This window comes from Paramisgurnus dabryanus, chromosome 11 (assembly GCF_030506205.2).
Source record: "Paramisgurnus dabryanus chromosome 11, PD_genome_1.1, whole genome shotgun sequence".
NCBI lineage: Eukaryota > Metazoa > Chordata > Actinopteri > Cypriniformes > Cobitidae > Paramisgurnus > Paramisgurnus dabryanus.
The window spans coordinates 28,783,610-28,806,184 of NC_133347.1; the positions used below are offsets into that span (position 1 = coordinate 28,783,610).

At 38.0% G+C, this 22,575-nt stretch overlaps 1 protein-coding gene across 1 annotated transcript in view; it reads left to right on the plus strand.

Moving 5' to 3' along the window:
• The first annotated feature begins 511 nt into the window (after positions 1–511).
• The window catches only part of rasef (RAS and EF-hand domain containing), a 28,145-nt gene continuing 6,081 nt past the window's right edge, over positions 512–22,575 (plus strand). Inside the window, exons 1-13 of the mRNA XM_065247708.2 lie at positions 512–971; positions 2,476–2,622; positions 2,849–2,939; positions 4,392–4,487; positions 4,564–4,641; positions 4,731–4,846; positions 6,492–6,560; positions 6,792–6,873; positions 9,485–9,543; positions 9,802–10,084; positions 10,217–10,348; positions 10,432–10,579; positions 11,014–11,095. Coding sequence (XP_065103780.1) covers positions 670–971; positions 2,476–2,622; positions 2,849–2,939; positions 4,392–4,487; positions 4,564–4,641; positions 4,731–4,846; positions 6,492–6,560; positions 6,792–6,873; positions 9,485–9,543; positions 9,802–10,084; positions 10,217–10,348; positions 10,432–10,579; positions 11,014–11,095 — 1,685 coding nt within the window. The 5' untranslated portion in view covers positions 512–669. The remainder of the gene's footprint in view (positions 972–2,475; positions 2,623–2,848; positions 2,940–4,391; positions 4,488–4,563; positions 4,642–4,730; positions 4,847–6,491; positions 6,561–6,791; positions 6,874–9,484; positions 9,544–9,801; positions 10,085–10,216; positions 10,349–10,431; positions 10,580–11,013; positions 11,096–22,575) is intronic.

A 22,575-nucleotide genomic window follows, 5' to 3' on the forward strand; every position in this document is an offset into this window, starting at 1 on the left:
TATTGTTTTCTTTTGCTTTAACGCTCTCATCTCTGACCAAATGAGGCTCTTATGAGAGTTTAAAGAAATCTGTATTAAGACTTGGAGCATTATATGCTTCCTGATGGGAATAATAAAGAGATGGGATTAACTGAGTTCTGAGGAAATGTATGCAGAACTGTATAATTTTTTGCCCTAAACATGGGTTCTACAAAATGCTCCTATAGATTAGTTGCACTAAAGGTCATAGGTCGAAGCCCAGGGAACACACATACAGGCTATTTATAAAATGTATACCTTAATGCACTGCAAATCAAAATTATATGTTAATTAAATAAAGCCAAGAAAGAAAATGACATCTTACGAACCTTTGACAAAAATGAAGCGTTGTTGAAAAATCTTTATATTTATGAGTGTAGGACAATGAACCAAATTTTGGATGTAAGTTAGGTACTTAACGCCTCATCATTCTGACGCGACACAACAAAGCTTCCACTGTCGTGTTTATCGTTGTTGACCGACATCCCGCTTGTTTACTTAACATAATTCCCTGAAAAGTTTGTGTAAGGGGCGTTTATTCACCTCACTCAAGGAGCCATTACATAAGCATGAAACCATAAGTTTAACTCCGTCGGAAGATTTCCTCTCTCACTCAATGTGTGGTGATAAATAAAACAATCTCAAGCCGTCATGGATAAACTCCGCGAGCTCTTTCACGCCTGTGATGTTGACCGCTCCGGACGCATCGAGAAATGGGAGTTTGTGAAAATATGTTCCGAGCTGCATGTCCGACCAAGCGAGATAGATGCGATATTCTCCAAACTTGACACCGATAAAGACGGCGCGATCACTCTGGAGGAATTCATGAAGGGATTTAAAGAGTCACACTTGCTAAACGCGGACATGATGAGTGAAAATGCCGGGGAAAGTTACTTTGCGGCCTGGGAGGACTTTAAATCACGCCTGGAGGATCAGGTGAAATACATTCCCAGGTAATGGAACATTGTTTTATGGAATATGGAGCCATGTAAAACTATATGTAGAACTAAAATTGTAATAAGAAGTATTAATAATGATAATAACAATAATGATAATAATAATTAGAAGAAGAAGAATTATTGTTGTTGTTGGTATAATTATAGGTTAATTAGGCCTCGTGATGATAATAATAATGCACTTAAAAAATGCTGGGTTAATTTAACCCAACGGTTGGGTTGGAGTTGCCCCTTTATGACCCAATTATGGGTCAAACATAACCCAGCATATTTGAAATAATAAATCTTAAAAATCTTGATGTCTTAGTTACTAATTTTGTCAACAGTTCCAGTGTTTTTCTTTATTTGTTAATTTATAATTAATTGTTTTTTTTTACCAGACAACCAACTTGATATAGGCTAAATTATTATTGTTATTATTATATTGTTTTATTTTTATTACTACAAACTTTACAATTACTATAAAAAGTGAAAAAAAAATACTTCAAATTTTATAATATGTTATAATATATTTTATAAAAGTTGTTTTAACTTAAACCCAAATTTTTTGGTGTTACCAATATTAAGTTGATCCAACTTTTTACAGTGTAATTCAGGCTATCAACCTGTTTAAGTTCATATCATATACATCATTATAATCATATACATCATTATCATAATCTACCAGTTAAAGTGGCACTTAAATTCATTATATCATTAAATCTTAAGTCATTCCTTATCTGTTCATAAAGTTTGATGTAACATTGTGTTCAGCTTGAAGTTGGCTGGCCATCAGTCCAGTGTGTTAACCTTGGCCTAAAATAGCTGGGATAAGCACGATATGCAGGAGGATAATGTATGGATGGACGGATGGATGTTATTTGATAGGCCTCTTTGATAATATGAAGTTTGATGTATCTCGTGACAAGACATTGGCATTGATTCTAGCCAGCTGCTTAACATGAGACACATCACCATTATGCCACGCTAACGCTGACAGAACATTGATTAGTGTGCACTCTCAATTCTCCTTTTATTTTGCTTATCAGCCATAGCCTCAAGTCTTACTTTAAAACAGAAAACACCAAAGTCATGATGTTCAAACCCATGCAATTAATAAACATCTTGGCACCACCTAGGTCATGCTAGTGATATAATAAACTCGGTTTAATTGATAATTGTTGGAGAGACTCATGATTCTTCTTAAAATAAACCTTGTTTTATCATCAGCATCAACAACAAAATAAATGTTTTCCAAAATGTGTATGTAAAGTGTGTATATAAATAATAAAAGTTATAAAAATTATAAAAATATTTTTTTGCATTTGATCAAAACGTTATGTTTAACCTAAAATGTACAGAATCTGCTAAAAGTATATTGGACCCCACAACTTGATTCATGTTATCCCAGCATCTTCTGAGATTAAATGTGATTTGTGTGATAACATGTCCATGTCACAAACGTGGAACCTAGAAGTAAAGCAGAATTTAAAATAAATACTTATATGTTGTATGTGTGTAGGATTGACCAGGTATCAACTCTCTACCAGAACATCAGCTTGACAGAGCCCAGAATGGTCCCTCAGTATGAAAGAGTATTGAACAATTTTATCAAAGAAATCCGAATATTAAACACAGAAATGGAGCATCTAGCACTTGCTGTGAAGAGGTACACACACTTACTTATAGATATATATACTGTAATGCCCAACAATTGTTTTGTGACATAAAGTTTTAATTTAAAGGACCTGGACATTAAAATTGTTAAACTGCACTGCACAGTTACCTTTGTGGTTATTGTTTTCAATGTAAACATACTTTAAAACCAACATACAGTAAGATTCCTGTATGTCATTATTAGGGATGTGATGTTATGGTGTTTGGTCTTTGCTTAGAGCTCAGGATCAGGCTACTATACAATTAAGTGAGATGGAGGAAGAGATGGACCACCGCATCCACGCCACAGAAAGAAACACACGTCTACAGGTAAGGAAACGTTTGCTTGCAGTGTCCTGATCACCAGACCTGATAAAATAAAGCATTAAAGAATTCATTACAGTTGACCATCAATAGCATTGAGCAATGAGACTTCTCCCCCTTTAATATTATGAAACTAAAGATAATAGAGAGTCAATGGTATAGTCTATATAAATATATTCTGGCTCTTTTCAGCTTCATAATGGCATTGGATAGTGCCCCATTTTGAAAACTCCAAAAAGCGCATCCATCCATCAAAAACTAATCCATAAAGTTATTAAATGTCTTCTGAGGTGAAGCGATGGGTCACAAGTCAGCCTGTACTTACTTTATAAACGATGGATTTTGTAACATTGGGTCACATGGGGCACTATAAAACCATTAAGTCGTGCCCCATGTGACCCAATGTTGCAAACACGGTCATAGTTTCAAATATAAATATTATAAAAATTATTGAAATATATTAAAATGTAATATATTTTTAAAGTTTGAAATATAAATATTTCCTTACAAAAAAATCCATCGCTTCACTTCAGAAGACATTTAATATATGCGCTTTCCAATGCCATTATAAAGCTATAGTAGTATATACTGTAATGGGCTGGTTTCCCGGACAAGGATTATCCTAAACCAGGACTAGGCCTTAGATTAATTAGGAAATATAACTAGTTTTAACAAACATGCCTTACCAAAAAACATTACTTGTGTGCATTTTGAGGCAAAACAAAGGGCACTGATGTATTTTAAGATATGTCAGTACAAGAGGTTTTTAGTTTGGACCGCTCTTTAATTTATTTTAGTCTAGGACTACTAGTCTAATCCCTGTCTGGGAAACTGCCCTCATATGATCTAATAATTATAATTATTTAATATAACTGTGTTTGGCTGAAAGAAAAAAGGTATATAGCCTATACCAAGGATGGCCTGAGGGTGAATAAAATATGGGCTAATTTTCATTTTGGGGTGAGAAATTCCTTTAATATTATACTGTTTAATATTATTGATTGATTTTATTATATAAGTTTTGCTAATAGAATAAAAATCTTTCTAATTCCTTGATTGTTAGTAGTCCATTCTTATTGTAATGTTCCTACTGTGTATATATAGGCTATATTAAGTTAGGACCTTATATAATGGAATAGTAAATAGACTGGCACAGGTGTTTGCTATTAGCTGGCATTCGGCCACATCATGTGAATGTCTTGGATCGGGTTCAAGGCTTAATTTAACTCTTACATCACATTTTACTGCAGTTTGCAATCTTCAGCAGCAGTCTGCATTTGTTCATTTCTCAAATGCAGTTGTTTATCTAAAACTCATTTTCCATGTCTTATCTTATTATGTAACTGAACTGTTTGCTCACCTGCACCTGTTTGGGTTCCTCTAAAACCCGCATTGTATTTGTAGCCATTAAAACACAGACACGAGGAAGGTGCAATAATTCATTAATTATTTTTCCAGGAGTCTAAAAAAGCTGAAGCAGCGTTGAGTAGCATGAAACATCAGTACGAGTCACAGATTTGTGAACTTCAGCAGAAGATACAGACCCTACAGATGGTGAATAAAGAATATTATTTGATTAAAATTGATTGAAACATTATATATAAAGAAATAAAATTTATGTTTTTCTCAGATTGAGAACCAAAATAAAAGCACGAGCCTCAAAGAGGAGACCTCAACATTGAAACGAAAGAATAATGAGCTACTGCTGGTATGATGGCTCTTGTTTAATTTGAAGTAAAATATCTAAACATTTAGTTCCATATAATTTAAGTTGTGTTCTTCTTGTCCCTATTTTAGCAAAACCAGAAGTTAAAACAAGAACTACTTGAGAGCCAAAGTAACATTGCGTTTCTCCAAAGTGAACTAGATGCTCTCAAGAGTGATCTCACGGACCAAAGCATCAACTGTGAAAGGTACTTTAGATGTAGTGGTGAGCGGGCACAAACTAACACGGGGTTAATTGTAACGTGTCTACTTTACATATTTATACAGGGCTGAGCAATCTGTGCTTTGGTCTTTTTCTATTACTGTCAGAAGATGATCTCCTGTGAATTTGTGAAAAGTTTTGATGTGTTTCGGTTAAGATATTGAACGTAAATGGTTTTTTTTTATTTCTGCGTTGGGGTCTTGTTACCTAAAACATAACATCATTTTAAAACAAGTCAGCAACTCCTAGGAACTGATAGCTGGGATTGAAAACATTTTTACACAGCGGGGCTAGTTGTCACACAGTGTTACAATTAAGCCTCAGGTATACAATGACAATGAATTGAAAACAATGTTAATATTATTCATCAATAAAATGATAACTGTTAATACAATATCAGGGGAAATAACTCAATTATGATTTTTTTTGTCTTAATTGTGCAGCCCTTTCAAAAAAAAGTATTTATATGCATTGATGCATAATGCAAGGATGGTTAGATGAAGGATGATGGATGAATGAATGTGTGGATATCGGCAGATATATAAACAATATCCACCATTAGTAAATAGACAAAATTTGATTGAATTATTTGTGTTTAAACAAAATTCTCTAGCAGGTGTTACAATAAACCCTCTGTTTGTTACAATGAACCCCACCTATGGGGTGACATTTGCACTCCTGTCATTTTCGGTGTAATTGTACGATAACGGTAGATCCCACAAACAAACTTTAAGTGTTAATTTGTAGCAGCCATGTGTTTGTGATTGTGCAAAAAAATTGTTATTGTAACTTAAATATTTTTTGAATGATAGAGACAAAGCCTAAAAGCATTACCCTGCTCTCCCCTACCACAGCATTCATGATGGACCTTATTATTAATGAATGTATGTAGATTCAAATCTTTAGAAATACAAACAATGCACTGTAAACTCTTAAAAATAAAGGTGCTACAGTACGAAAGTACCAAAAAGGTTCTTCGGATGTTTAAAGTTCTTTAAGGAACTGGCTATAACTTTCTAAATAATGTGATGTACGACATGCAATATGTTAATGCTTTATGTTTGTACAATCCGTTTAAACTTTATATAATTATATAACAAACATACGCTCACATTCTTCCTGATTGTTGATCATCTTCCACATGTCAGAAAACACACAAGCACTAACTTAAGAGTTTATTTGACCATGCACAACCTTTTAAAGTATTAAAATCATTCTTTTCTTGCAAACTATTTCGATTTGCATGTTGCAATTTGCACCCTAGAGCCATACAGCCAAAAAAAGCACCTTTATTTTTAATAGTGAATTAGTATTTAAAGAGCATTGACCACTATGCAAACTGTAATTCCCTTGCATAATGGCTTGGAGGAGCTGTAAAAACAGGTCTTGTGACTGTTGACAATACTGATTCACTAAAGCAGGATATCCTGGTATCGTACGTCACGCTGCACTGGAATGTCTGAAACTTGTCACCTAGAAACTAAACAGAGACAAAGTTTACTTGCGTAGGCATGTGTCTGAAAATAAAGCATCAACCTGCCTGGATAGCATGGTGTATGATTGAAATATTATATATAAATGATATGCTGTCACATTAACAATAATGACTGTGTGTGTGTGTGTGTGTACAGAGATGAAGCCATGATAAAATGTTTCTCTGAGGAGCGAGAGAACCTGGAGAGACAAATCAAGATGCTTCAGTGAGTTTGACCCCCACAGCACTAAATGAAATCTCTTAAAGTGATAAACTATAGTCTGCATACTTACACCGAATATATAGTGCCTTCCAAAAGTATTCACTACTTTGAATCTTATTATTTATTGATTTTGTCCATATTTATAAGAAAGGTATAATAACTTAATAACTTTACATTTAGAAACTGTTTTTTTATTGTTTTAATGTGATATTTATGTTGTGCTTCATTGTCCAGGGCAGCAAACAGAAAGCTTCATGACAGTAATGATGGTCTGCGTGGTGCTTTGGAGAACAGTCAAAGCAAAAGTAAGACTCAGGTGAGGTCAAAACCTTCATTTAAATGTGTTGGGATATAGATTAAAAGGGATAGTTCACCCAATAATTAAAATTCTTCAAGTTGTTCCAAACCTGTACATTTCCTTGTTCTTCTGAACACAAATAGATATTTGCAATCAAGCAGCAAGCAGGAGCACCATTGACTTCTATAGTAGGGCAAACAAAATACTATAGAAGTCAATGGTGCTCAGAAACAGTTTAGTTACAAACATTGCTCAAAAAGTGTTTTTATACTTATTTGTGTGAACCCCCCCCCCCCTAATTGACAGCAGCTTTTTCAGAAACGAATACTAGGATGATAAGGTTTCGGATTAATTGTGTTTATAAACAAATATAAAACAAATACTTGATCATGAAAATACAAATACAGTACTTGATAATGATTGGTTGAGCCATGTTAAAATCCGTTTTAAATTATTTGCAGAGCATTGCGTTATCCAGTGTTGTAGTCGAGTCTGAATCAAGACATAGACCAGCGATCAGGTGTCGAGTCCGGGTCAAGACCACATCTAGCGGAAAGTTCCTCTGAACTCAATCGAACTCGACATTTGATCTCTGGTCTTGATTCAGACTCAAGTTGGACTAGACTACAACAAAAGGTCATAGGTTCAACCCAGGGAACTAGTCAAAACCAAGACCAGAGATCAAGTGTCGTGTCCAGGTCAAGACCGAGTCCACATTTAGCTGTATGTTTCTCTGAACTTGACTCAGACTCGACACTCAATCTCTCGAATACCGTTAGCAGAACAAAAGGTCATGGATTCGAACCCAGGGAATTAGTAAAGAGATCAAGTTACGAGTTCGTGTCAAGACCGGGTCCACATCTAACTTGATCAAACGATCTCTGGTCTAAGACTTGAGTTGGACTACACTACAACAATGTTAGCAGTGCAAAAAGTCATAGGTTCGACCCAGGGAACTAGTCAAGACCAGAGATCAAGTGTCGTGTCCAGGTCAAGACAGAGTCCACATTTAGCTGGTTGTTTCTCTGAACTTGGCCTTGACTTGGACTCAACACTTGATCACTCGAATACTGTTAGAAGGTAAAAGGTCATGGGTTCAAACCCAGCAAACTAGTCAAGAGATTGTGTCAAGTCCGGGTTAAGACCGAGTCCACATCTAGCTGTTTTTTTCTCTGAACGTGTTCGGACTCGGCATTCGATCTCTGGCCTTGACTCATACTCGAGTTGGACTAGACTACAACACTGCCGATAGCAGCACAAAAGGACATGGGTTCGAACCCAGGGAATTAGTCAAGACCAGAGATCAAGTGTTGTGTCCAGGTCAAGACCACGTCCACATGAATGTCCAACTGAATGTTTCTCTGAACTTGGTTTTAATTTGACTTAACACTCAATCTCTAGTCTTGGTCTTGACTCAGAATCGAGTTGTACTAGACTATAACACTGCCGATAGCAGGGCAAAATGTCATTGGTTGGAACCTAGGGAACTAGTCAAGATCAAGACCAGAGATCAAGTGTTCTGTCCGGGTCAAGACAGAATCCACATTTAGCTTGGATATTTCTCTGAACTAGGCCTAGATTCGGACTTAACACTCAATCTCTGGTCTTGGTCTTGAATCAGAATCGAGTTGGACTATACTACACCACCATTAGCAGCGCAAAAAGTCATGGCTTTGAACCCAGGGAACTAGTCAAGATCAAGACCAGAGATCAAGTGTCATGTCCAGATCAAGACCAAGGTCACATTTAGCTGTATGTTTCTCTGAACTTGACCTTGATTTGACTGAACACTCAATCTCTGGTCTTGGTCTTGACTCAAACTTTAGTTGGACTAGACTACAACACTGCTGATAGCAGCGCAAAAGGTCATGGGTTCGATCCCAGGGAATTAGTCAAGACCAGAGATCAAGTGTCTTGTCCAGGCTAAGACCGAGTCCACATTTAGCTAGATGTTTATCTGAACTTAGCCTTGAATCGAACTTGTCACTCGGGTTCGAACCCAGGGAACTAGTCAAGTCCAGAGATGTTTCTCTGAACTTGGCCTTGATTTTGACTTAACACTCGATCTATGGTCTTGGTCTTGACTCAAACTTTAGTTGGACTAGACTACAACACTGCTGATAGCAGCGCAAAAGGTCATGGGTTCGAGTCAAGACCAGAGATCAAGTGTCGTGTCCAGGTCAAGACCGAGTCCACATTTAGCTAGATGTTTATCTGAACTTAGCCTTGAATCGAACTTGTCACTCGGGTTCGAACCCAGGGAACTAGTCAAGTCCAGAGATGTTTCTCTGAACTTGGCCTTGATTTTGACTTAACACTCGATCTATGGTCTTGGTCTTGACTCAGACTTGAGTAGGACTAGACTACAACACTGCTGATAGCAGCGCAAAAGGTCATGGGTTCGAGTCAAGACCAGAGATCAAGTGTCGTGTCCAGGTCAAGACCGAGTCCACATTTAGTTGGATGTTTCTCTGAACTTGGCCTCGACACTGTCTTTGTCTTGACTTGGAATTGAGTTGGATGTATAATACGCATTTTATTAAAAAGCTGGAAAAAGGCTTCTTGTCTTATTGCTTTAGTACATTTTTTATTTGTCCATAACAACAGAAATTAAATGTTTCTCTTGCAGCTCTTACCTGACGTTTACATGAATCGAAGAAACCCCTTGTCTGCACCGTATTTTGATCGGTAAGAGTATTACTATTACTAAGAGTATTAATAAGTTAAAATGAATACTATTTAGATAATGCATGATTCATCAGTTACAAAAAATATATTATGACTTTGCAGTCAGTTTTTCATTGGCATAAGTAATACGTACAGTATGCATACATGTGGTGTTTACATTTTTTGTTTAAGATGTAAAGTTTTCTACTGGAGTGTAACGTTTGTGTGTAAAGTCATCCGTATAAACTGTGATCTTCATAATATTGAATATGCCTATAGATCCTGTGACACGTCTGCAGATGAAGACTTTGAACGGTTTCAGCTGATGTCTGGTCTGCGCAGACAAAGCTATGAATCTCTGGCACTGGCCCTGTGTGACCCATGCATGCGCAGACATAGCTATGAGGAGGACAGCTGCATAGACAGTGGCATGTCCACCCTGCGCTCAAATACTGGATACGAATTCGAGAATGAAAGAGCTTCCTGTGAAATCTTTCCTCCAAATATTGACCAAGGTGCAGAAAACAGCACCACTGTATCTGGAGACACTTCGGACACAGAGGTATGATGTCATTGTATGCAGTGTCATGTTGTAATGTTTAGTAAGGAATAATTGACGACGGGTCATTTAATTATTTGAAAATAATACACACCAAACACATACACAATATGCATACTTTGTATATCTTCACAGGTTCTAGAGGTGCGAGACGAATCTGGATCAGATGATGGTGAATCGGTTCAAAGTTGGACTCTAATGCAATCCACACCAAAAAATGTTCTCGCTGCTTCAGGGAAGAAGTGTCTGTCAGCTATCTTTACTGAGGTATACTGGATTCACTGGCCAGAATGAATCTGTACCTGAAACTCCCAGTGTTGTAAGCCCTTAATCTGTGTGCATCTGTGCAGAGAGGCAAAGATGAGTTGGCAGCGAGCCAGGCTTCACCTGAAAAGGCCTACAGGATTGTTCTGGCAGGAGACGCTGCCGTGGGCAAATCCAGTTTCCTTCTTCGTCTCTGTAAGAACGAGTTCAAGAACAGCACTAGTACGACTCTGGGTAAGACTTCAACTATATGAGGATTTGAAATGTAAATAGGGCTGGCTTCACTTAAATCTAATCGGTAAATTCTATAAAATTATATCTAATTGAATCATACATTGCCGCCATTTTGTGCAGAGCAAGACAAACACATACAAGTAAATGGCGGAGCTGTGTTTATTCAGCATTAAAACATCATATAAACATTTGTCAACCATTTGTTTTAATGGTTTACAATCTATGTGGAGTACAATTACTTTTTCCAGTATGCAAAATTATTAATTGTCATAAAGAGTTGCTTGTCAAACATTGGTTTGGCTTTTTTGGTTACTGATTTTAGAGACGCCCCTAATGTAATTGAGCAGTCTTGCCAAGTCCAATATGACAACAACATTGGTGTACCTACCTATATGTCTGTGGTCTACAATATATCCACTATATTTTTCCTGCAGGTGTTGATTTCCAGATGAAAACTTTGGTAGTGGATGGGGTCCCAACAGTCCTGCAGCTGTGGGACACAGCTGGACAGGAGAGGTGAGATATATTTCACAAAAAATCAAAACACATAAGAGTCAAGGAATGTGTGAGGAGCTTTCTGTTCAATTCTGCATGCACATACTAACTGTGGGTCTCTTAAAGGATTAGTCCATTTTCTTAAAAGAAAAATCCTGATAATTTACTCACCACCATGTCATCCAAAATGTTGATGTCTTTCTTTGTTCTGTCCAGAAGAAATTATGTTTTTTGAGGAAAACATTGCAGGATTTTTCTCATTTTAATGGACTTTAATAGAGCCCAACATTTAACACTTAACTCAACACTTAACAGTTTTTTTAACAGAGTTTCAAAGGTCTATAAACGATCCCAAACGAGGCATTAGGGTCTTATCTAGCAAAACGATTGTCATTTTTGACCAGAAAAATAACAAATATGTACTTTTAAACCACAACTTTTCGTTTAGGTCCGGTCCAGCGCGACCTAACGTAAATGCGTAGTGACGTAGGGAGGTCACGTGTTACATATATAAAACGCACATTTGCGGACCATTTTAAACAATAAACTGACACAAAGACATTAATTAATATCAGTTGACATACAACAACGTAGGAACGGTCCTCTTTTAAGACGCTTGTAAACACTGGGGCGGAGTTTCGTGTTCGTCCTCTGTGACCTCTTGACGTCATGACGTATTGCGTGGGGTCAGCTGGCGCATCACGACCTGATCTAGACGAGAAGTTGTGGTTTAAAAGTGTATATTTGTTATTTTTATTGTCAAAAATGACAATCGTTTTGCTAGATAAGACCCTTATGCCTCTTTTGGGATCGTTTATAGGCCGTTGAAATTCCGTTGAAAAAAATTGTTACGTGTTGAGTTAAGTGTTAAGTGTTGGTGTCTATTAAAGTCCATTAAAATGAGAAAAATGTTTTCCTCAAAAAACATAATTTCTTCTTGACTGAACAAAGAAAGACATCAACATTTTGGATGACATGGTGGTGAGTAAATTATCTGGATTTTTCTTTTAAGAAAATGGAATATTCCTTTAAGGACTTTAAAGGGAGATATCATGACTTTATCCAAGTGCTATAATTAGGCCCCAGTGCTTCTATCAACCTAGAAAATGTGTAAAAGATCAACCCAGTAACTTAGTTTTAGTAAACCATTCTCTGCAAGCATGTGAAAAAAATAGGTCATTGAAATTTGACTCCCCTTGTGATGTCAGAAGGGGATAATACCGCCCCTTAATCTGCACTATCCAACCACATCACTGCCATTTAGTGCAGAGATCAGCTCATTTGCATTTTACAGGACACACTCAAAAACTGCACATTTTGCTCACACCTACAAAATGTCAATTTTAACATGCTATAATAAATGTTCTACCATAAAGACTCAGAAGGCAAGTGAACGTTTGAATGACATTTATTCCATGTTGAATTAAAAGACAGAAATTCAAATCAGACTCAATTAAATGGATGCTTGAGTCTCGTATAGATTATTTTGGCGTATGCCCCGCCTTTCGTCCGGGTCTAGCTGTAGTCCGGCAGATCCTGCCTGATGTTGAAGGCAGGGGCGGAGCCTACCCCCAAAAGTGAAATAGATCAACTGGCTTGATTGCTAGGAAATCGAAGAGATGTCAATCCTGAAACAAGAGAAAATGTTAAGGAATCAGACTTCTTAAGCTATAAAAGCTATTTATTGGAACCCCCCACCAAAAATTAAGCCACGATAGGCATAGGCATTCACTTTAATGTCTGATTCACACAAAAGGAATAGGATAAGAATTACAAAATGCTTCGTCGTAAAGTGCCACGGTAGGCTATACGTGGATAGGTAGCCCCGATAGGCAATATATGTAACGCCACGATAGGCCACGTCAATCGATAGCCCCTATAGGCGATGTGTAAAGCCACGATTGCCCACGTCGATCGATAGCCCCGATAGGCGATGTGTAAAGCCACGATTGGCCACGTCGATCGATAGCCCCGATAGGCGATGTGTAAAGCCACGATAGGCCACGTCGATCGATAGCCCCGATAGGCGATGTGTAAAGCCACGATAGGCCACGTCGATCGATAGCCCCGATAGGCGATGTGTAAAGCCACGATTGGCCACGTCGATCGATAGCCTCGATAGGCGATGTGTAAAGCCACCATTGGCCACGTCGATCGATAGGCGATATGTAAAGCTACGTCGATCGATAGCCCCGATAGCCGATGTGTAAAGCCACGATAGGCCACGCTGATCGATAGCCCCGATAGGCGATGTGTAAAGCCACGATAGGCCACGCTGATCGATAGCCCCGATAGGCGATGTGTAAAGCCACGATAGGCCATGTTGATCGATAGCCCCGATAGGCGAGAAGGCCGTGGAGAACACTTACAGGGCAACGTTCTGCAATTTAGTGTGAAGACCGTGAAGGCACAGATACGGGGCAATGATATGCCAAATAGCGATAAAGGCAGCGGAGGGTAAATGCGGGGCAATGATATGCTGTATGCGACAAAGCCTGTTACAGGGCAACGACTTCCCATGTAGCGTGAAGACCGCGAAGGCAATGATGCGGGGCAACGATATGCCGACTCATTATAAAGGCTGTGGAGGATAGATGCGGGGCAACATATGCAATGTAATAAGTCGGTTGTGGTATCCATGACACAATGTAACCATATGCAAAGTAACGAGGAGGCCGTGATACAGATAAACCATAAGTTACATGGCGAAAAACGAGCGGGAGCCCATGATAAGGCAATGATATGCTGATTAGCGAGAAGGCCATGATACAAGTCAACAGTTTGCAGTATAGCAGACGACTGTGAATGCTGGATATAGGGCAATGATAGGCCACGCAGCAAGGAGGTCACGAGAGCCATGCAATGGGGCAACAATATACCCTATAGTGAGAAAGGCTGCGAATGCCATGTCGGAGGCTGTGATGAAAAGCAACAATATTCCGATAAAGCACGCTATGCCACAGATTAATTTAGCGAGAAATGAGACATGGTTGAGTAACCTACACCACCACCAGTATATGCTTGATCATACCGTGATCATTATGCAGCTTAAAACTATAGAAAACTGATGAAACTTTGCATTTCAAGTGTATTAACTTTTCGAAGTATTTATGTAGTAAAAGATGGGATTTTGGCTATGGCTTTGAATTGCAAGCATAATAATGGCAGAAAAATTACCTAGGAAAACAGAATCATAACAATTAACATGAAACTGATTGAGAAAGAATTTATGGTTTTTGAATTTTAAGATTAATAATTATAGACTAAAAAGGTTAGTAAAATGGAAGTAAATTAATCTAAGCTGTATAAACTAAATCTGAACGGACAATACGCAATTGAATGCTTAGTGTCTTGACTGAAGTGTTATTAACATCTTGAAACTAGAAGGTGCGGGATCAGGTTATGTCAATAGACCATATTATCAATGATAGCCGACGCCATCAATTGCCCTTCTCACAGAGAGATTATGATACTACACAGAAAAACTTCCAGGATTTGTCTGGAATCATTAAATTTTGGGCCATTTATTCTGCCAATGATTTTTCGGAGTCATGCTTACTGTGAAAAGCCGTAAAGACGTGTGATGCATGTAAAGTCCTGCACGTGCTTGTCTTTTCGACGCTTCTGAAGTTTGGCAGTTATTCGGAACTCGTAGTTTTTGGGAGATCATGAGGAGCGCGTGATGCGCTGCTCTGTCATGCATGTGAATGATCTCAGCTTTAGCAGCACGTATAGCGAGGAGCTCCCTGGTCTCTGCTTTAGTCCAGATTGCAGACATCTCATTGTGAATGTTGAGCTGCGTTTAAATTCCAGCGTCGAAGAGCTAAACCATAACTTGTTGTGGTGACGCTTGCGCATCGTTTTGCCCTTGTTCACTCTGAATACTTTACGTGTATCTTACGGCAATTTTACTAGGTTTTCTCCATGTAAGCGTTCCCAGATCACTTCCGGGGCATGATTCTGTTGACACGGGACCTTCGAACATTTAAGAGAACATATTTTAGACGATGCTGTGAGTCAGACTTCACCAAAAGTCTTTGACAACATGCAATTGACTTGTTTATCCATTAAAGTTTAACTTAATTATGCTGAACACTTTCACATACCATCCTTACATAACCTGCAGTTGCAACACCAATGTGCATAGCATGATTTGCCTTATGAGAAACTACCTTTTCAATACACGAGTAATGCTTTGACTTCGCTGCACCTGAACTTGTAATGCATGTAGCGTGGACTTCTCGCACTAGGGTGGTTAAAATGCACACTGGGTTTAAAATCAATGAGAGCGAGTTCCATTCCCTGTTACAAGGTAATTTTCAAACCGCTAAGGCATCAGTGATGTGCAACAAAGTTTAAGAGGTTTGCAAACGAAGGTGTTGCCAGCTGCTTAAGCTGGTCGGTCTGGTGACTTGTATTTAAATATATTAAATAGATATGATGAAAATTTTCAAAAAACCCCAAAGCTCGAAATCTATCACATGACTAGACAGAGCAGACATTCCAATTTACAAAGATACCAGGATTGTAAAAGTCCGTTGAAGATTGAGAAAGTTATGGTATTTTTAATATTAGAAATCAGAGGAAAGTTATATGATGTGTGACCAAAATGCTGCTTATTCACATGTTTTTGCTTATAACTTTCTCATTTTATCAGACATTTTCATGAAATTTTAACAGAAGGTAGAACTTTGTTAGTACTTTCAAATTAAATTATAAACATTTACTGTTTTAGTCAGAGTGGGCATCAGACTTTAGTTGGAATGGGCATCGAACCCGTGGTAACCATTATTTTTAGAACGATGCCTGCAGTGGACATTCTGACATGACGTTCACTGTAGTCTATTACAAGAAATGTAATATGCACATTTTCGCGATTTTTTATATACAATCTCCTCCCTATTACCATGTTTCAGCACCAAGATAAAAGATATATTGTGGTCCATCAACGTTTCATTAGTGTCCAGAGTTTAGTGGAAGCATACCGACCGGTTGAAAGTGACACTCATTTATAAACCGTTGCTGTGAACTAAAAACACCTCCGAGTTGAAAACTAAACATATCAAACGCTTCCGGTGGTCGGACTTGACGTATTTTTTGTCGTATTTAGTGAAAACATACAACCTTGCGACGAGGACTGGATATTGCATGAGATGCATTGTAAAAGTGAGACGCATTCTGCCGCGCGGGCAGAAGCAGATTTTACGCGCGTGCCCGCGATGTCAGCATTGCTATATTAAATAAGAGGAAATAAATTGTCACATTCCCAGTACTATTGTGTCGGCAATCTCACGGGCTGCGTTATGATGAGATCTCTGGATAATATCGCCCAACACTAGATCAGAAAAATAATTTTAATGATGTAACTTACCTCACACCAAATTAAAATGACAGTGCATTTAATGCCACAATTCTTATGAAATGCAATAAATTGATTTCAACTGTATAAGTGACAACGGCGTTTCGAACGGCCGTCGGATGAAACAGTGATAATTGTACATTTGACCAACATAACCAGACAAACACTCGCGATTTGCGCAAGAAATGCAAGTTGAGCGTTACGACTGCGTGCTTATTCCTCTGTTAGTATGCCAATGTGGCCTATCGTCAGTGTTGAGCAGCCTGCATAGAGATGTTAACAGTGACATTAACAATGACATTCACAACTAAAATAAGACATCCCGTATATTTGGTCAAAGACTGCAATAACTGACAAATACAATAGGTAACATTTAAGTCCCTTAAATTGGTCGGAACAGGTAGGCAATCGCAGGGACGTGCACAGGCATTTTTACGGGCAGTTGCTCTGACCTAAATAAAGGGCACCCCCCCTAAAAAAATTTTTTTTAAACTCACGGCCTATATGAAGGACTGAGAATAACAGGGTCTTTATTAAATCAGCAAATATGTTTGCCTAATGCCTACCAAAAAAATTGTAGCCTATGCTGCTTGTCTGCAAGCTATGATAGCTAGCTGCTATCTGTCTGATTATTTAGGCTTAAACGTGACAAACTCAGCCTAGATTCATGAAGATATTAACAGAGGTGGAAGGAGTAGCCAAAAACTTTACTCAAGTAAAAGTACAAGTAACTAAATAAATAATTACTCAAGTAGAAGTAAAAAGTATGAAATGAAAATAATACTCAAGTAGCGAGTAGTTACTCATGAAAAAATAAATCTAGATATACACGTGCAAACACACACACACACACACACACACACACACACACACACACTACAGTGCCCTCCATAAGTATCAGAACTGTAAAGACAAGATTTTTCTGTTTGCTATGGAGACCAGAAATTTGTAAGATAAATATCAGTATGTCAGAAGTTTAGAATGTCACATTTTATTAACCTTTGTTTATGTTTCAACACATACATGCTTTAACAACAAAGAACAACAGCATTAAATGCTGACTTATGTGTGTTGTACACATATGCACATAAGTGAATCAAACTGATCCTACACATTTTATGCTTTTCATGTGTAAACAATCAGGACACAGCTCAGTGACCATAAAAATAATAATGTGACAGATTCTGTACTTTTGTCTCATGTTCATCTTTTAATGTTTAGACATTTCTTGACTCCACAGCAAACAGAGGAATACTTATGTAGGGCACTTCTACAGTATGTGTAAAACTGCAACATACACAAACAGTACAGAAAAAAGAATACAAACACAGAATAGACAAGCATTTCAAATTAACAAATTAACTCTAGTCTCAATGTTGATGTAGCTTATAGCTGAAATATCAGACAAGTAAACTGACAACAGTTTTGCATATGTATAAAGTTAGAAATCTCCTAAGATGGTCTGAGGACATTGACAGTTTACACTTACATAAAAATGATTTTAGACAAAACTCATGTTTTCTTACGTTGTGATGTCACGTGTGTTTTGTGAGAATCACTTACATCATGCATTACAGTATACACAGCGAATCAGATGTCAATCATCGATGGATTTTCTTCAATCTGTGCTTCAGTGTTTCTGGAGGTTGCACGCGTTTAACTGTGTCTGACGACGAACAGGTCGCGTGTATGTAATGGCGGGTACATGTGTTTTGCTTTTAGTTAAAAGATTGGTAAATTCATTTCCACGTCACCCAACACTGGTTATATTCTGCTTGTTTCTACATAGGTTACGAGTAAAACAGCTTCGGACGATTCCGTTTTTGCAGCGATCTGAACGATTCATTCAAACTGATTCGCGAACCAATTTAAAACCTTTGGCCCATTCGCTTTGTGAAGAATCGAATCAAAAGACTCATTTATTTGCAACACTTTGTAAGGAATCGATTCAAACGAGTCATTAATTCGCGAATGCGCCAGAAACACAAGATAGCAATTTAAAAATAAAATACAAATTTCGTAATGAATTAAAATACAGTAACGAAGGAACGCTGCATAGTGTAAATGAATTAAAAGTACAATTTATTTTTTTCTACCTTGGAAGGGCAACTTGAGTCGAGAAGGGCATATGGGCAGTTGCCCGGGCAACCTGAGCAACCCCCCTGTGCACGTCCCTGGGCAATCGGGAAGGTTGTATAAATTAGACATATTCAGGAAAATTATGTAAAGCAGTGACCTTACCTTGGTTTTTAGGCAGACACATGAAAAATTTACACCATTTTGTCGTTTACGCATTTTACACAATTTGTTTACAACAAACACGTAATTCACTTAGACCGTTGCGTTCGGGTCTTTGACGTTAACTTACTCACGCGTTAATGCCGTGCTGTTAAAACGCGATCGCCTTTCAGGATGAATAATGCCATTAAAAAAAATAATATATATATACACATGTTTGCTTTACGGAGCCTTCGCGTGGTGAGTCTCGTTTAGTTGAGAAGACAGAGATATTTTAGTTAGGAAGACATCACCCTTCGGTGTTTACCATGAACCGTAACTCCTCAGGCATTCAATATGATCAGTGACACCTGTTGCGGCCGAAGCTCAGGCAATCATCAGTGACACCTGTGCAAGCGTCCAGTGAGTTGCTTTGGTCGATTACAGTTTACGTTAAACAGGACTGCATTGTATTAATCTGTTCATTGAAATGAAACGGCCTCATTCATTGCGTTTTTGTGCCAAATTTGCGAGCTTCCCTAAATAAGGGACTTTGGCAAAGATGAGTTGCGTTCGAAGGGGCTGGTCAAACAACGCCTACCGTAACCTTGTGTTGCAGTCTGTGAGAACGAGTGGCAGATGAAACCGAGTAGCATTTCGTGAATGAAAGATCTTGGGAAAAGGTTAAATTGGCACGAAAACATTGCGGGCCGAGTAAACATACCGAATTCACAAATAAGCAGAGGAAGGGCGAGCGGTAGTGATGTGACATCTGAAGCGAAGCTCCGGAGCTTGTGTCGAGCAAAAAGGGGCGTTCCAGATGAAGCCCCGATTCGAGGCTTGTATCGTTTCCGTGAAAATCACGTGACGATGACAAACGAGGCCTCAGCCGTTTCTCAATGTCAAGGATACTTCCTTGGCAGGACTAGTCCTTACAAGTCACTTCCTTCAGATGCTAGGCGAGGCTCCTTTTAAGCATTCGGAGAACACGTTAAATGGAACAGGCTAACAAGTGCACGTCATTGCGTGATTGAAAGGTGTGCTTTCGGTGCTACGCGCATAGGATTGTGGGTGATTTCAGCGCGTGAAGAGCGCGAAGGATACAAATTTGCATCCTTTCCTGTATATGGGATATTTCTCGAACGAAGGACTCAGTCCTTGGCTGAAATTTCGAGGATCCTCGACATTGGAACAGTCCTTCGACGGCCGTTTCCCAATGTCAAGGAAGGATCCTCGGAAGCTAGAATTTCGAGGATGCTACGTCATCGACGTCCGTCGAAGGACTGTTCCAATGTCGAGGATCCTCGAAATTTCAGCCAAGGACTGAGTCCTTCGTTCGACAAATATCCCATATACAGGAAAGGATGCAAATTTGTATCCTTCGCGCTCTTCACGCGCTGAAATCACCCACAATCCTCTGCGCGCAGCACCGAAAGCACACCTTTCAATCACGTAATGACGTAATGACGTGCACTTGCTAGCCTGTTCCATTTAACGTGTTCTCCGAATGCTTAAAAGGAGCCTCGCCTCGCCTCTGAAGGAAGTGACTTGTAAGGACTAGTCCTGCCAAGGAAGTATCCTTGACATTGAGAAACGGCTACGGCTCTCGTTTTCTGTTGAATACGTCATTGCTTCATTCTGAGTATCGACTCCGGATAAAAATGGTTCGAAACTCGCGCCTCTTGTGGGTTTTGCAGGACGTTTGCATTGGTGTTGAGGTGTTGGTTGTACGTAGTGGCGAGTTTAGTGAGTTTGTAGTATAGTTATCATTATATATCATAGCCTGTATTATATATTATATTACACTTAGTTTAGACGATTATTAGAGTAAATTATACATAGTCTAAAATAGATCATTAGAGTAAATTAGCATATATCTAGTTCTAATACCTATAACACGTAATTATTTTGCTATATATATATTATGATATATATATAGCCTATATTAGTAGTAGTTTTATTATTATATATAGTATTGCGGTTATTATCATTATTATTATTATTATTATAAGAGTAGACTGTATTAGGGATAGCCGAGGAGGACTGAGGATCCATTGGGAACAGAAGCTCCAATATCCAAATTTATATAAGCTGGCACTGACCTTCTTGTCCAGCATCATCAGTGCCCTGTGAAAGGGTGTTTTCGAAGGCTTGAGAGGAGCTTTCTAAAAAGAGAAACCGCCTCAATCCAAATACTGTTAAAAAACTTTTGTTTTAAATAAAAACCCGTAAACACTTTTCCGTGTTGCAGTTTGCTGTTTCACACTTCCAGTCCCATAAGCATTGCACTATTGCGCCCCTCAGTTCAATAAGCATTGCACTATTGCATTCCCAGTCAGCACTGCACTCATAATAATTTATTTACACTCATTCGGGGCATTCACGGTTATCAATAACCCAAAGAACTACTGAACAGTTGAACACAAAGTTGTGTATGTATGAGTTGGTTGTACACAAGCAGAGTAAAATACTTTATTTAATACACAGGCAATAGATAAAGCCCACACCATGACAACTTGGTTGCTCAGAATGAATAGATTTGTGTGCAATACATTGCTTTCCACAGCAGGTGTCACTAGAGAGCACACTGTTCATGAGGCTTCGGGTAACTGAACCGACGTAGTATTAGAGTCTTTCTGGTAGAACTTACGCTGACGCTTTCATATCTATATGATATTTTGAGCTAAAACTTCACATACGTACTCTGGGGACACCAAAGATTTATCTTAAAAATGTTTTGTGAAATGTGCCTTTAAGAACAAAGTTTATTAAATTTTTATTTTGCATTTTGTTTTTAAAAAGTTAGTTGAAAAGCTATTCTGTATCAGTTTACACATATATTCTTTATAGCTTTAATATTTGTATTGTGTGATATCTTTTCATAAAAACAATAAAATACTTGATTCTAGTGAATAAGTCATGAAGGGATTGCATTACTTCAGGATCACCCGTCAGCCGTGACTTATTCACGATAGCCTCTCATACCTTATTGCATACTTACGGTTTAATCAATTTCTATTAAGGATTATTTAAAGGGTACCTCGGCTATGAAGACCTAACCCTAACCCAATACTTTTTGTGTGCCTTGTACTAAAATCCATTGATAGAAACACATCAAATATTTTCAATACTTCAAAAAATCCCAACATAGTCATTTTAAACAGTGGCGGCCACCATTATGTTTTCACCCATAGTGCATCCTTGGTCTGACGTGTAATGGTTATGGCGAACATAACTACAGTTTACTATAGTACATTCTGCGGTACTGTATTTACTATTGTTTTTATGTAAGAATGTTTTACTCTTCACTCCAACCTTCTTACCTCTCAGATTGTCTTTTTTTCATCTTTCATTTGTATGCTTTCTGTATTGTTCATCATTTATGTTACTCTGACGTGAACAACAGAAGATGTTGATGTTCCTGTATTTTTAATAGCATGCAGATGCCAAGACCAAATACCACCACCTACTGTCTGTGTGCAATTATAACTTTTATCTCCTGTTTCACTCTACTGGTTGAAGACTTTAGCGTTAAAAGAACAGGTGCTTATTGATTACATCTAGTACCTATTCAATAGAAACTAGTACTTATTCACTAGATGCTATCTCTTTTTCATTACAAACTAGTACTTATTCACTATATGCTAGATCTTTTTTATTACATACTAGTACTTATTCACTGGATTCTCTTTCTTTTTCATTACATACTAGTACTTATTCACACGATGCTAGTTCTTTTTCATTAGACAGTACACTACAGTAGTACTTATTCCCTAGATTCTCATTCTTTTTCATTACATACTATTACTTTTGATTGTAACCATTTGTAAACAAAATGGTGGCCTCCAGAGTTTATTAAAACAATGACATTTGTACTTTTTTAATTTCACATGTATATAGCCAATCCCAGTGTTAATCTATTAAG